A 14,114-nucleotide genomic window follows, 5' to 3' on the forward strand; every position below is an offset into this window, starting at 1 on the left:
GATCTGGGGAAACTTATAGAAAGAATAGTGATTTTAGATTAATGCTCTCTCTGTCTGTATCAGATTCTTCTGTATAAAGGTGAATTTGGAAAGAAGGGTCCTTTTTTGGAAGGGAAAAAAATAAGTCACTGAAGTACTTCATGTTCTTTTCCTCTCTTTGTGTTTCTTTTTTGTTTATTTTTCAGTTCAGCCCAATCCTTCTGTCCTAATTGGAAATCCTATCAGAGCGTATACTCCTCCCCCTCCTCCTCCTCCTCTTGGACCTCATCCCAACCTGGGGAAATCTCCAAGCCCTGTTCAAAGGATAGATCCTCACACTGGGACAAGTATTCTTTACGTACCTGCTGTCTATGGAGGAAATATGGTCATGTCTGTGCCTTTACCTGTAAGCATTTATTTTCCTATTTTCTTCTTTTATTATATAGATAAAATGAACACAAGACTGGGTAGTGAAAAGTGTGCCAGCCTCTTTCATGCTTACTTGGGTTTTCCCAGCTAGGAATATGGTGATGACCACCAAGCTGCAAGGGCTTAATGATGTTGCTCCTACGAAGAATATCACACAGCCTAAAAGGGTTTTCATGTTTAAGCCATATGAGGTTTACCCATATTGAAATCGAATGAAGATGGTCATGATTAATTACTGCTGATTAATTAATTCTTCTTCTGAGAATGCAGGAACAGTTGAGATATAATGGTCAATTATTGAAAGCTTTCTGAATAATATTGTTTCACAAGCATTAGTTGAATTTGCGGAGGAATAGAAGTGACAGTGTGGTTTCTATGTAGAAGTGTGAAGAGAGAACTGTTGTAAAGTTTCAAAAGTCCTCATCTTTTATAAAGCATAGTAATAGTAGTCCATAATAACCCTGGGGTTTTCAGAACAGATCATATTATCATGGTAGCCTTTGATCTCAGATTTGCAAGGTATGAGGTTAGTTAATTGAACCATTGACCTACCCAGCCTTCTCCTTAGATAAAAAGAAAAGTACTGTATATACAACCTCCACCCAAACTCCCCACATTCACTAATTAAGATAATAATTTACAGGTTTGTTTTATTACTGTTTCAGTGACTTGGATTTTAAAACAAGTTACAATATTATCCATCTTTTGTATGTATTTAGCCAGTCAGAATCCAGACCTGGAAGGCCATGGATCATACTTTTATTACCATAAATATACAAGGAAAAATATAACATGTAAACAACACAATTTGAATAATACTGTACCCAAATTAGAATGGGTTTGCTTGCTTGTCTTTTAGCATGCTATGAAAATGTGGCTTGCTGAGTATTTGGGGCTTCAAAATTGCTTCTCTTCATTTTGTGTAAGGGCCTGTCTGCACTTGAAACACTACAGCAGTGCAGGTGTAGCGCTGCAGTGCATTGCTTAGTGCTTCAGTGTTGACGTAGGTAATCCACCTCCCCGAGAGGCAGTAGCTATATCCATGGAAGAATTCTTCCATCGACCTAGCATTGTCTACACGGGGACTTAGGTAGGCTTAAATAAACTGTTCACACCCCTGAGCGACATAGTTAAAGACAACCTATTTTCTAGTGTAGACCAGGCCGAAGGGGCATTTTCTGATTTGCCTTTCCCTTTGTAATTCAGGAGACACTGCAGTCAATGGAATTACACCACAGTAAAAGTGGTATAAGATTAGGTTCAGACCCTAAATATTTACCACAGACATTCTCATTGCTCTATGCAAAGTCATTTTTGAGCTATATGATAGCAATATTTGCTTTAAAGCTTGTGACTTGAATAGATAGGACTATAATCCCATGTCTCTGAATGTTGAACGGCTGAGTACTTGAATGGGACCTCTGACTGTGGCTAATTTGACTGAAAATCCAAGAGTTTATGCTTCTAGTCTTTCATATTCTCTGCATGTAAGTCTGATTTTCAAATCCACATCTGTGAAGCTTCACAGGTGCACATCAGAGTCCCCTGAAGGAATAAGCATAATGGGAGATGTATCTTTCTCTCTGGAGCATCACAAGAAGTGCATCTAATTCCCTCAGAGTTGTTGCTTTATGACTAGCACACCTTTTGAAGTTGTTGTACTGCTGAACCAAAACACACTAGGCAATAGAAGATGATTCTAGCTCACCTCAGCTTTGGGCACTTAAAATATTACCAGCATATGAAAATTGAATTACAAGCAGTTAACTGTCCAGCTGATCAATTAGAACTATTAATTTTCCTTTGAGGATTACTGTGCTGCTGAAATTACATGCCTGGTTCTGTTGTTGATAACATTGGCATTGCTATATGAATAGATTCCCCCTACTCTTTTTTTTAATGGGAGTCAGTATTCCCTCCGCTCCTCTCTCCATTAGATGTAGCAACTAATTCCGAGTGACTTTACCCACAATGTTACCAAATAACGATCATCCTTGAGATGTCAAAGAAGAAGCTATAACTTGAGCATACAATGAGAATACCTGATGCTTGCAGTTTGTTAGGTTGCAGGAATTACATGCAGAATTATACATTGATATAGCACCAAAGAGTGTTCTAGACACTTCACTGTACAAATAAAAAGCATGTTCCCTCACCTGGAGACCTTGCAATCTAAGATTAAGAGCAGAAAAAAGTAGGTAGGGAATTGGGGAAGAGAGAACAGTAGTTACAGAAATAATGTTGTGCAGTAACATAGTTGTGCACATCTCCTGAAAGTTTCTTTGGGGATAGGATGTATGCATGCACATGTGTACATATAATTTCTTATACATTTGTAAATATTCACACACGGTTAACTTTTTTAATAGTTGTGTGGGTTCTTTATGAAAATCCAATTCATGGCTACTATTTTGAGGCTTGCTATAAACCTATGCTTTCAAATATGGGTGCCCAGACCATCTGGCAACTATAGATTACACAATCTTCTCCATTTTTAAGTAGTAAGACCACTGATTTCCATTCATTAGGTCAAATAAGTTTTCTTTTTACTAGGTTACCAGAAGTCTGCATATGATGGTTAAATTTAAATGGAATGAGAAGGCCAGCAGCTGTAGCTTTGTAATGCTTACTCACTTTTTATTAATATCAAAACAAAATAATTTAAATATTTTTTTCTGTTTTACATTTTAAGGCCTAATATATTCCTCTGTACCTCCAATCAAAAGAAAATATCAGTATGTTTGAGCATATTCCACCCCCGCCCCAGGGATGGATTTTTAAATAATTAGGTCTGAAGGTCCACATACTAATAAGACGTCTGCTTTCAAAAAGGAAGTATATTGGAGATCATTTGAAATTGCACAGACACAATTGGAGGAAGCACATAGCCCACAGCTGAAGTTCGGGAGTACAGGTTTCAAAGGCAAATATTTGCAAAAATCTAATGAATTACTTGGAAGAAACTATGTTTAAAGCAAATAATGAAGGGATTAATTTATTAAAAATATAATAAAATGACTGCGGCCATGTAAGACAAAAAGGCCTTTTTGTATCGTTTAGGGCAGCTTTCATATCCAGAGTAAAAGATGAGGGAGGTTGTCTGCTGCCCTCAGTTAAGGATGGTTTGTCACACTGAGCATTGATGATATTCATTTCATTCTCTTTTTATTCATGGGATCGCCTTTTTTAATAAACTTCCCCACAGGGGAAGATTGAACTAATTTGATCCAGGGATGTCTTCCTTTTCAGATTTTAGGGAACGAAATGCACAGTATTTTAAAGACCCTCGATTTCACGCTTTCAAGAAGTGAATTTTATTTCAAACAGATGGGCAACTCATGGGAGGAACACACAGGGGGGCATGTGACCTCCCCACATGACCCCTCACATGACTTGTCCCCGTCCTGCTCCCCAACCCGGGCCCCCGTGCTTTTCCTGGGAGGAGGGACGGGCTCTGTCCTCCCGCTGTACCAGATACCAATTTCAGATGAAAAGAGGACAGCCCCATGCCAGCAGTTCCTCTGGTATGGCTTTACCAGTGTCACCCCCAGCCCTGTCCTCCAGCTGTACAGACCCTAGGAGAAGCAGCTGTGTGGAAGGGCTGGGAGCGGACTGGGGGCAGTACATCCATGTTGGAGGAACTGACAGCATGGGGCCACCCAGCAGCCCCACTTTCTGCTCCTTTCACTGCTGCGGTTCCCTTCTGAATGTGCCCCCCCCAGGCATCTGGGGAGTGGCGTGTGACCCTTTTTGTCCCTTCTTGACCCTTCCCCCCCGCTTTTTAAAATATGTCCCATAACATAGATTTTTAGGTCCTTCAGCGTGTAACGTGTGGCTGGACTGCTTGCTGAGCCCACCAGAGCCCCACTGACTTTACTGGGGCATTTCGTGGACAGAGTGACCTGCCTGGTCATGGTATCTAGTTCATAGGCTACTCTGTCCATCTTTCACTAATATATTATCTAACCTGGTCTTGAATATCTGCAGTAACGGTGCATTGACCCACCTCCTTTATTTAATCAGTTTCATCTGCTTTTATTGCAGTTAGGAGAAGGGAAGGTCCCTGCCTTCTTGTTTCAGTGGCTTTCAAGTTTTATCTCCTGTCAGATGCACTTCCATGATTGCCCTCGTCCCCAATGTAGCCCTCATTGTTGGTTTATCTCACTCTTCTTCAAAAGTCTTCTTCTCTGTGACCGTTGCTACTATGCCTGACCTTTTTGCTCTTTGCCTGAACTTGTTGCTTTTTTTTCCTATCACTCACAAATGCTTTATCGCCTCATCATCACCACTACTATGGAGAAGTGCTTCCTGATGATGCCATAGTAATTGTAATTGACACTGTGCCTTTCCTTAAATGTACATTCATTTATTGCATCTATTTTTTTTTTAATTACATAGGTACCGTGGACAGGGTATCAGGGTAGGTTTGCAGTTGACCCTCGAATCATTACGCACCAAGCAGCTATGGCATATAATATGAACCTGTTACAGGCGCATGGGCGCGGGTCTCCTATACCTTATGGCCTGGGACATCATTCACCAGTTAGTATAGGGCAGCAGCAACTTCAACATCAAGAAAAGGAGCAACATGAACAAAATCGAAATGGTGAGTTGTATGTTTCTTCAAATCCCTCGGCGGGTGACTTCTTGTTTGGTGACCATATCTGCAGTTCAGACAGAATATTGTGAGAAACCTGTCATTTTTAAAGTGAATTTGAATGTTCCTGACAGATGCTGAATTTGACAGCAATGGAAACTTGTTCCTCTGTTTACACCCAGGAATGGCGATCACAGGGCAGGATTCTCCATGCCATCCCCAACTTGTGAACACCAATCCCGTTCTTCAGGGGGCTGATGGTAGTTCATTTCCCATGGCCCATACCGAACCGGTTCTCTTTCCTGAGACACCCCATGAAGTTGGTGTGTTTTGGGATGTGGATGTGAGGAAATAGACACAAAGTTAGAATATTTTGTAAAACATTAGCAAATATATTAAGCAGAAATAGTTATTTGTGATGTTGCCTAGCCAGGAAAATAGCTGGTGTTTGGAAATAATATCTTTATTGTAGGCTTTATTATGCCTATGAATTATGTGTCTTTAAAGGGGGGCTGTGCAAGGCTGTAGACCAGACTGTAGACTGGTGGTAGTGGAGGATTCATTTCCTTGAGTATGATTTTAGCATTGGACATAACCCTACCGGAGTATCCTGAAAACCCAGGGACCCTGGTTATTGAAATGTCATTTATGATTTTTTTTCTAATATAGATGGAAAACCATTTATGTTCCAATAGGTAGGAAAATACATTGTCAATCATTGCCAAATGATTTAGGGCTTAGAATAAAATAGTCTCCATTCTGGGAATTGAAGAGTGAATCTGGAATAAAGTCAAATGTCATTGTGGTCCTATTTGAGATTTGGCTACCACTTAAATTTCTCCTTAAACTGTGATTATGATCAGAAAAATGACTACGTAAAAATGCCACCTTCATACTCAAAAGATCTTCTCCTGATGGATATTCTGAATCATATTTGCTTGCTATAGTGACAAGCAATAGTTTACTTCATTTATCCCTCTACAGCAGGGGTCAGCAACCTTTCAAAAGTGGTGTGCCGAGTCTTCATTTATTCACTCTAATTTAAGGTTTCGCGTGTTAGTAATACATTTAAACGTTTTTAGAAGGTCTCTTTCTATAAGTCTATAATCTATAACTAAACTATTGTTGTATGTAAAGTAAATAGGGATTTAAAAATATTTAAGAAGCTTCATTTAAAATTAAATTAAAATGCAGAGACCCCCGGGCTGGTGGCCAGGACCTGGGCAGTGTGAGTGCCACTGAAAATCTGCTCATGTGCTTTAATGTGATTTCCCTACCATCTCATAGAATTCCAGTGATGGATGATTTTTAGGGATGGCCTTTGCTTTGGTTAAAAAGAATAATTTTCCATAGAATCATTCAGTGTTCTAATTTTTCTTAAAGTTAGCGGCTTAAAAGTTAAAACAAGAGAGGTGCTAAGTAAGGTGTTTTTGCCTTTACAAACAAAATAGTCAGTGTTTGTTTGGATCAAAGGTCACTGAGCTACCAAAGTTCAGGGAGGGAAGTGGTTAGGATAAAAAGTTCCTGTGTTCGGCCCATTTTTATTTCTCTTGCACAAACCAGTGATTACTTTCTCCTGCAATAACTCCAGTAGCACAGCTATTGAACTGGAAGAGGTACTTTGTAATGATTCAAATACAAAAGTTAAAACATACAGGGGAAGGAGAAGGCCATATTTAGGAGGAAATGTTGTATGTTAAGTTTCTGCCCCCTGTCATAAATGCTAGACTTCTAGTTCTAAGTCTGCCCATGTCTAAGGAAAATAAACAAACATGTTGAAAATATTTGTTCGTTCTTTACATACCTAGAAACTAATGCATAAATATCATAAATATTTTTAGGTAAAACTGAAAACAGTGCTGGACCTGAAATTAATAAAATTCGGACACCTGAGAAAAAACCTGTGGAATCCAAACAGGTCTGTTTTGAGTTACTTCCCCCCCCCATAATTTTCCTTCTCTTTTGAGTACTACGTATCTCACTCTGAGGATTCTATCATTTCTTCCCCTCCTGCTCAACAGGTCCTCTCCCCCGTTAGTCACCACATTTCTATCCCGGGGCAATGAATGGGATTTCCTTCAGAATCCATCAGTGTTGATCAGCGCTAGTTGTTGTTGAGTGACGATAGGTCTCTCTTCTTGTCACCCAAGGACAAGAGAAAACTTAAAAGATTTTAATCTGATTTTTTAAAAATGCTTTCTCATGCTACTTGTCCTTGCTCATGATTTTAATCCCTTTGTTTACTATTTGGATTTCACTGACTGCTAGCATAAATAATTTTTTTTAAATGTATTGATTTGTAAGTTTTAAGTCTACACATAGGATTAGCACTGAGTGTAATTGATTTTTAAATGTTTAGAAATTAATGTACCTTTTGATATAAAACTCCTATAAATATAAATAATTCTGTTAGGAGTGAAGACTCCGAAATCTTCAGTAATTTTCTGGGAGAGTAAGCGGATAGTGCAATGTAGACGACAATTTCAGTTTTAGAAATAAAGGTGTGAGTCATATAATGGAGTGTTCTGAAGTGAAATGTCGAAAACTGGCAAATAATGACTTTTTCCATTAAATATTTGGTGTCTGTGTCCTAGAAATAAAAGCAAAAGGCTCAACATTTGACAGTTGCCTATAATTAGCTAAATTAGATATGATCATAAGGAAGCAGCTGGTAATTCATCTCTGCAATAACAGTAGCTACAGAAAGAAATTTGACGAGGGAAATGTCTGAGTGTAGTGTTTAAATATAGAAGAATAAGAAGAAAATATGGAGTGCACTTCTTAGTTTGCACCTAGTGAAATAGCTATGAAGGAATTAGTTTTCTCTCCCTAATGGGGAGAAATTTCAGATTAATAAAATATCACAAATATCACTGTAAAGGAGTGTAAATAAGACGAAGCCAGCCAGAACTGTTGGCAGAATATACCTGCAGTTTGATAAATAAAGAGAAGAATATGTCTAAGCTGTTCAGTACCATCTTTCTCTTCCTTATTCTTCCCACATTCCCGAGGTTTTGTATGCTTGAGTCCGTGTTAGATTAATTTGTTTAGTGTAGTACAGGCATAGCTTACAAGGATTTTGTTTTCTTAAGTAACTTTGAAATGTTTTATATCCTTTGTTCTAGGTTGACGTAGAAGGAAATTCCCAAAATAGAAGCCCAGAGTCACGTTCCAGCGTTGGTTATCCTAATTCTAAATTTCATCGCAAAGATAATCTCAACCCTAGGCAGCTGAATCTACATCTCACCCCTCCCCATACACAGTATGCAGTCCCCAGTCGCCACTACCAGCACCTGTCCCAGATCCCCAGGCAGCCATACCCTGTGCAACAGCAGCAAAATCTTTTAAGTCAGCAACAAAATCATTTGCCTGAACAGCAAAACCAAATACCACCCCAGCAGAGCCAGGTAGTCCAGCAGCATAATCATGTAAATCAGCAGCCTCCACAACCTTCACAACTTTCCCCTGCTTACCAGATGGGCCCCAACCAGTCTTTTTTTAATAACCCGATTCCCCACCGACCACATTCTCCTGCAGTAGATGCTGTGATTTCAGAACATCATCCCCCACCCATGTTGCAAGAAGTCAGTAACCCTCTGAGACCTATTATTGCACAGCACAACCCAATGCTGCCATCTCACTTGAACAACTTCATTGAAGAGAATCCCGCAGGAATGCCCATAGGGGAGACATTAGGTAGGTACCACTGCTCTTCTCCATTGATGGGAGTGCAAATGTAGCTACCCTACAGTGAAAATGAAGAAAGTATTTACTTGTCAGGGATATGGCTGTATGACTTCAAAACTATGAATTGGTCATTGTTGGGCTAGTTTCAGTAAGTAAGTAATGTGATCAGGAATAATTTGCTCCTTAGGGTGTATTTTAATATGTAGTGTTTCATTATGAGTTTCATATATACATAGTCTTTCTGGGAGATTTAAATAACCAGGTTATATGCTCTGTGATACATTATGGAGTGGTTGGTATACAGTAGGCACTTTATTAATAAAAAGAACAGGAGTACTTGTGGCACCTTAGAGACTAACAAATTTATTAGAGCATAAGCTTTCATGGGCTACAGCATATAGATGCATATAGAGTAGAACATATATTGAGGAGATATATATACACATACAGAGAGCATGAACAGGTGGGAGTTGTCTTACCAACTCTGAGAGGCCAATTAAGTAAGAGAAAAAAACTTTTGAAGTGATAATCAAGATAGCCCAGTACAGACAGTTTGATAAGAAGTGTGAGAATACTTACAAGGGGAGATAGATTCAATGTTTGTAATGGCTCAGCCATTCCCAGTCCTTATTCAATCCTGAGTTGATTGTATCTAGTTTGCATATCAATTCCAGCTCATCAGTCTGTTTTTGAAGTTTTTCTGTTGTAAGATAGCCACCTGCAGGTCTGTCACTGAATGGCCAGGCAGGTTAAAGTGTTCTCCCACTGGTTTTTGAGTATTATGATTCTTGATGTCAGATTTGTGTCCATTAATTCTTTTGCGTAGAGACTGTCTGGTTTGGCCAATGTACATGGCAGAGGGGCATTGCTGGCACATGATGGCATATATCACCTTGGTAGATGTGCAGGTGTTTATTAATAAACAACTTTTTGGTGCTGGTAAATTTGGAGATTCCTTTGTGTACCTTCTTATCATGACTGTTTTTTACATTTAATATACCACATGGTAGAATCCTCCTTTCTGGCACCAAATGCTTTGAAAAAGGGAGGTTGGGGACATTTTTATATTTTCTGTAAATGTTTTACAGATCGTATGCATGGAAATGTAGCTTTGGAAACATTGAGGCAGCAGCAGCAAGCAAGATTACAGCAGTGGAATGAGCATAATGCCTATCTCAGTCAGGGCAATCTTCCATATCCGCACCATCACCACCCTCACCTACAACATCTTCCCCAGCAGCCAATTGGATTGCACCAACAGCCAGTTAGGGCAAACTGGAAACTTGCAAGTAATACAGAAGACGAAACAGAGGCTACATATTCAAGGTATTTGTTGACTGAATTCTCAAAGTACTGTATTTAAAAACAGAACATAGCCCACCTTCACTATAATACCATGCGCAGGTGCCAGGCACTATGAGTCCTATAAAGAGCTGTCGTTGTTAGGATGTTCAGTGTCGGCAATAGGCCTAGATACATTACATTATTATTAATAGGCCCTTCTCGTTGGAATAGAAAGGCCAGAAATTTTCAAGCCTTCAGAAGGATATTGATCACTGAGTTTTGTGTGATTGTTCTGGTTGGTATGTCAGTCCAGCAAGGTCTCATGTCCTTAATTTCCAATTGCCCACAATTATAGGCTTTGAAGCTAGACTTGATCTTGTGCACATTTAAGTATAATGTTTTGTACGGTTTGTATTTGCCGCCATTCTGGTTGTGATATTCAGAACCTGGTACCTCAAAATGGGTGGAGCTTTAGCAATGCACTTTTTGCATTTCTCCATCTTAATAACATTTATTTTGCTAATACAGGTTCCAGGACTTGCTCAGAGAACTGTCACACCGCGATCAAAGTGAAAGCAGGGACCTAGCTGAAATGCCACCTCCCCAGTCCAGACTGTTGCAATACAGACAAGTTCAGCCCAGAAGCCCACCAGCGCTCCCCTCTCCTTCATGCAACTCAAACCACAGCGGCCACTTTCCTAACTTCACTGAAAACAACAGAGACATTGAAATGTCCAACAACCCAGCATTTCAGCAGCATTTGCCCCAAATATACAATCCCCCATTCTCACTGCCATCTGAACACATAACCCCACCTCCTTTGAAGTACCTGCAACCTGATGGATCATGGACCTATGCTAACCTACAGCAGAATCACCTAATGGGGCAGGGCTTTCATTATGGCATACCTCCATTGCCCCATAGATCACAACAGAACCCTTTTATACAAATACAGAATCATCAGCATGCAGTGGGTCAGGAGCCATTTCATCCGCTCACATCTCGAGCAGTATCTGCTTCTTCGCTCCACAGCTTAGAAGAGGTATGGGGATTTTAATACATATCATATGTATGTGGAAATACATGTCTAATAATAGCGAATTGCAAGCATGTTGTAGATTAAAAATTCATGTCTTGAATGCCTGTGAAAAAGGACAGTTTTGCAGCCACTTTCCCTCCCCTCAGACATACACCGGTAGTTCAGGGCTTTGCACTCAGCCCTTTCTTTGCTGGCAGGGAGTTACAGGCTTTTGGAAAATTTAAGATTGGAGCCCTTATCCTGCTTAGCTCATGGCACTGGGAGCTTTTCCTTGCTCTTCAATGAGAGCAGAACAGGTTCCTTATTCCATGTAGCTGAATAAAGCTCTAAAAGTGAATTCTATTGTATTGTACCCCTTTTTGCAGATTCAAAGAAGTTAAATGTCTTGCCCAGAGCCACAAATAGAATCATAGTAAGAGCAGGTCTACACTTAAAACCCTGCATTGGCACAACTGCAGCGCTCTAATGAAGATGCTCTAAGCCGATGGGAGAGAGCTTCTCCCCTCGGCTTAGTTAATCTGTTTCTATGAGAGGTGGTAGCTGTGTTGGCAGGAGGAGCTCTCCCACCAACACACTGCTCACTACACCAGCGCTTAGGTCGGTGTAACTATGTCTTTTCTGGGTGTGGATTTTTCACATTTTGTAGTGTAGGCCAGGGCAGAAAGTCATGATTAGAAGTCAGAAATTTCTGACTGGCCTCCCACTCCATTAGACCACCCCTGTCTGTATGAAATCTACTCCTTTGTTGCCAAGATTCAACACAATTATTAAGTATTTTGGTGGGGCACAAGAGCAATGTTTTCTTTCCTTTTGATGGCTCTGCGGTAGCAATAAACTAATAAATAGTCCTTACAGATCTGTGCTGACAACACTGGTTGCTTATGTACAAGCAAAGCAAATCAATATTTAACTAGTACAAATTAATTTTAGTCCTTTGAAAACATGTGTTGAGGGAGGGAAAGGGATTGCTCTTTGCCAAAGGCAGGAAAAAAATGTTTAAAGAACAAATCTTTCCTCTAAAGCTTGTAATCGGGCTCCTTCAGATAAAGGCCAGGGCAGAGTTCCATAAAGACAACACAAAGTGCTGGGTGTATTTTTAACACAGATTCCTGCTACAAGGTCAAGTTTCACAGGGAGATCTGAATACTAGCAGTCATTCGAAAGCTAGTTTAGTTCGCTCATTCAGCTTGATAGCTCTTTTTCTGTGCATAAAACTTAAAATAGAGTTGATGTTCTGAATCGTAAAAGAAAATACCTAGTTAGTGTTTGAGCTTTCATCTGCTGAGAAACTATAAGAAACATTTGAGCTGCTCTGCTAATCACTAGGCTTTGACAGTTTATCGATTTTACTTCAAGTCCACAATGTTACAGCTGGAAAAGCTGATTGTTCTCAAATGAGAGAAGATGAGTCTCCACCGACATAGTACGTAATGCTTGGTTTTGTGTTTCTTTATATAAATATACAAACTTAAAGCCATATGTTGATTATTTGTGATGCTGAGGCATTAAACAGAGTGGACAGTACATATACTGATGAAGTTGTGTTTTAAAGTAAATTTTGACGTTTGGATACAGACTGGTAAGTCAGAAAGTAGAAATGACCTTGTTAAATGATGCTGTGGTTAATTTATACGCCATATAAGCTTTTGGCAATACAGGTCTGCAGAAATTTAAGTTAAAACTAATCTTCTGAAATATGTAATCATGGCGCATACACTAATTATTAAATGTCTTTAACTGAAGGCTCTTAATCACATTTACGTTTATTTTAACAGATTAAAACTAGAGATTGCAGGGTTTGCAGAATAAACGATATTTTGAAAAAGTCCATTTCCCATTTACAAGTTTTAAGTGCAAAGCACTTGGAAGACTTTTGGATGACTTGGTGTCATGTGCCGCAGTTTCACGCAACCAGATACACCAGGAACCCAATCCACCAATATGTGAGGCACATGCTATCCTCTTACAAAGGATTGCAGTGCACATGTAGGCTGCTGTCTTTTTCAAAATTACTTGTCCTGCACACTTGGCTATATCTGCAGTTTTAATCTGTTAAGTGCCTCAATTCAGCAAAACACTTAAGCATGTGCTTAACTTTAGGCATGTGAGTAGTTCTGTTGAAGTCAAAGAGCTTACTCACTTATTTAAAGTTAAGCATGTTCTGAAATGCTTTGTTGATCTGGGACCAAAAAAACCATAAATATGATTTAAGAGCCTTTGTATGTAGTGTGGTTTTTTTAATGTGAGAAAAAGCTGTTGATATTCCCTTTAATTGATGCAACTTTACATTATAAAACAAACTAAAGAGAGGTGGTGGTTTTAATTCCTCCATGTTGTAGCTTTCTATTTCTTCTGTGTTATCTATCTAATCTGGCTAATCCAAACTATTTCCTAGATTTGTATTTATAAAGTGCTATTCGTTGCATTGTCTAGGCACTTTATACCAAAATGTTTTTGAGTGCAGTGCGACAGTTCTTGGGGTATCCACAGCTGTGAGTCACCTAGTTATCCCTTGCCTCCAGTGGGGGAGCCCTGATTCTGGTAACTGGGTGTTAGCGTCCTCACACCATCAGCCTGTCAGCCACTCAACACTCTCCTTTGCAATATGCCAGCCCTGTCTTTGCCTCACAGGTTAACAAGAGGTCCATCCATTCCTTTGTGATATCCAGCCCCTGACACTGGTTGCTCACAGAAATTCAGATCCTCTGTCTGCCCCCAAAAGGCAGTGTATCTCAGTTTACCAGTTTTACTTTAAATCACTGCTACAGTATAACACACAGCACTTGTCTAAAAATGGTATATCCCTGTATGAATAATTGTAAATCACTCTACTGAGAGTAATTGAACATTATTGGGTCTCTTCAAGATTTAAAGCCAAAAGAGACTGAGGGCAGTACATTTATGTACTGGAGTTCAAGACATACCGAGCTTACACCATGGGATATTGTCAAGTAGTTTAGAGCCAGTGTTGTGATCTATCTCCCAGTTTCAAATGCTCATTATTAAATCCACCTTTCCATTGCCAAGGTTTGAAAATAGTAGCCACCATTTCAGTAAAACCTATACAAAATATGTCTCAATGGTGAAGTCATTAGAGGG

General features: G+C 39.5%; 1 protein-coding gene across 3 annotated transcripts in view; it reads left to right on the forward strand.

The window, feature by feature from the left end:
* Positions 1–14,114, forward strand: part of HELZ (helicase with zinc finger) — a 139,442-nt gene that overhangs the window by 108,630 nt on the left and 16,698 nt on the right. For all 3 annotated transcript variants that reach the window (XM_034789686.1, XM_034789687.1, XM_034789688.1), the window contains 6 exons: positions 186–385; positions 4,807–5,014; positions 6,847–6,923; positions 8,131–8,701; positions 9,781–10,018; positions 10,505–11,018. In XM_034789686.1, coding sequence (XP_034645577.1) covers positions 186–385; positions 4,807–5,014; positions 6,847–6,923; positions 8,131–8,701; positions 9,781–10,018; positions 10,505–11,018 — 1,808 coding nt within the window. The remainder of the gene's footprint in view (positions 1–185; positions 386–4,806; positions 5,015–6,846; positions 6,924–8,130; positions 8,702–9,780; positions 10,019–10,504; positions 11,019–14,114) is intronic.

This window comes from Trachemys scripta, chromosome 14, assembly GCF_013100865.1.
Source record: "Trachemys scripta elegans isolate TJP31775 chromosome 14, CAS_Tse_1.0, whole genome shotgun sequence".
NCBI classification, from domain to species: Eukaryota; Metazoa; Chordata; order Testudines; family Emydidae; genus Trachemys; species Trachemys scripta.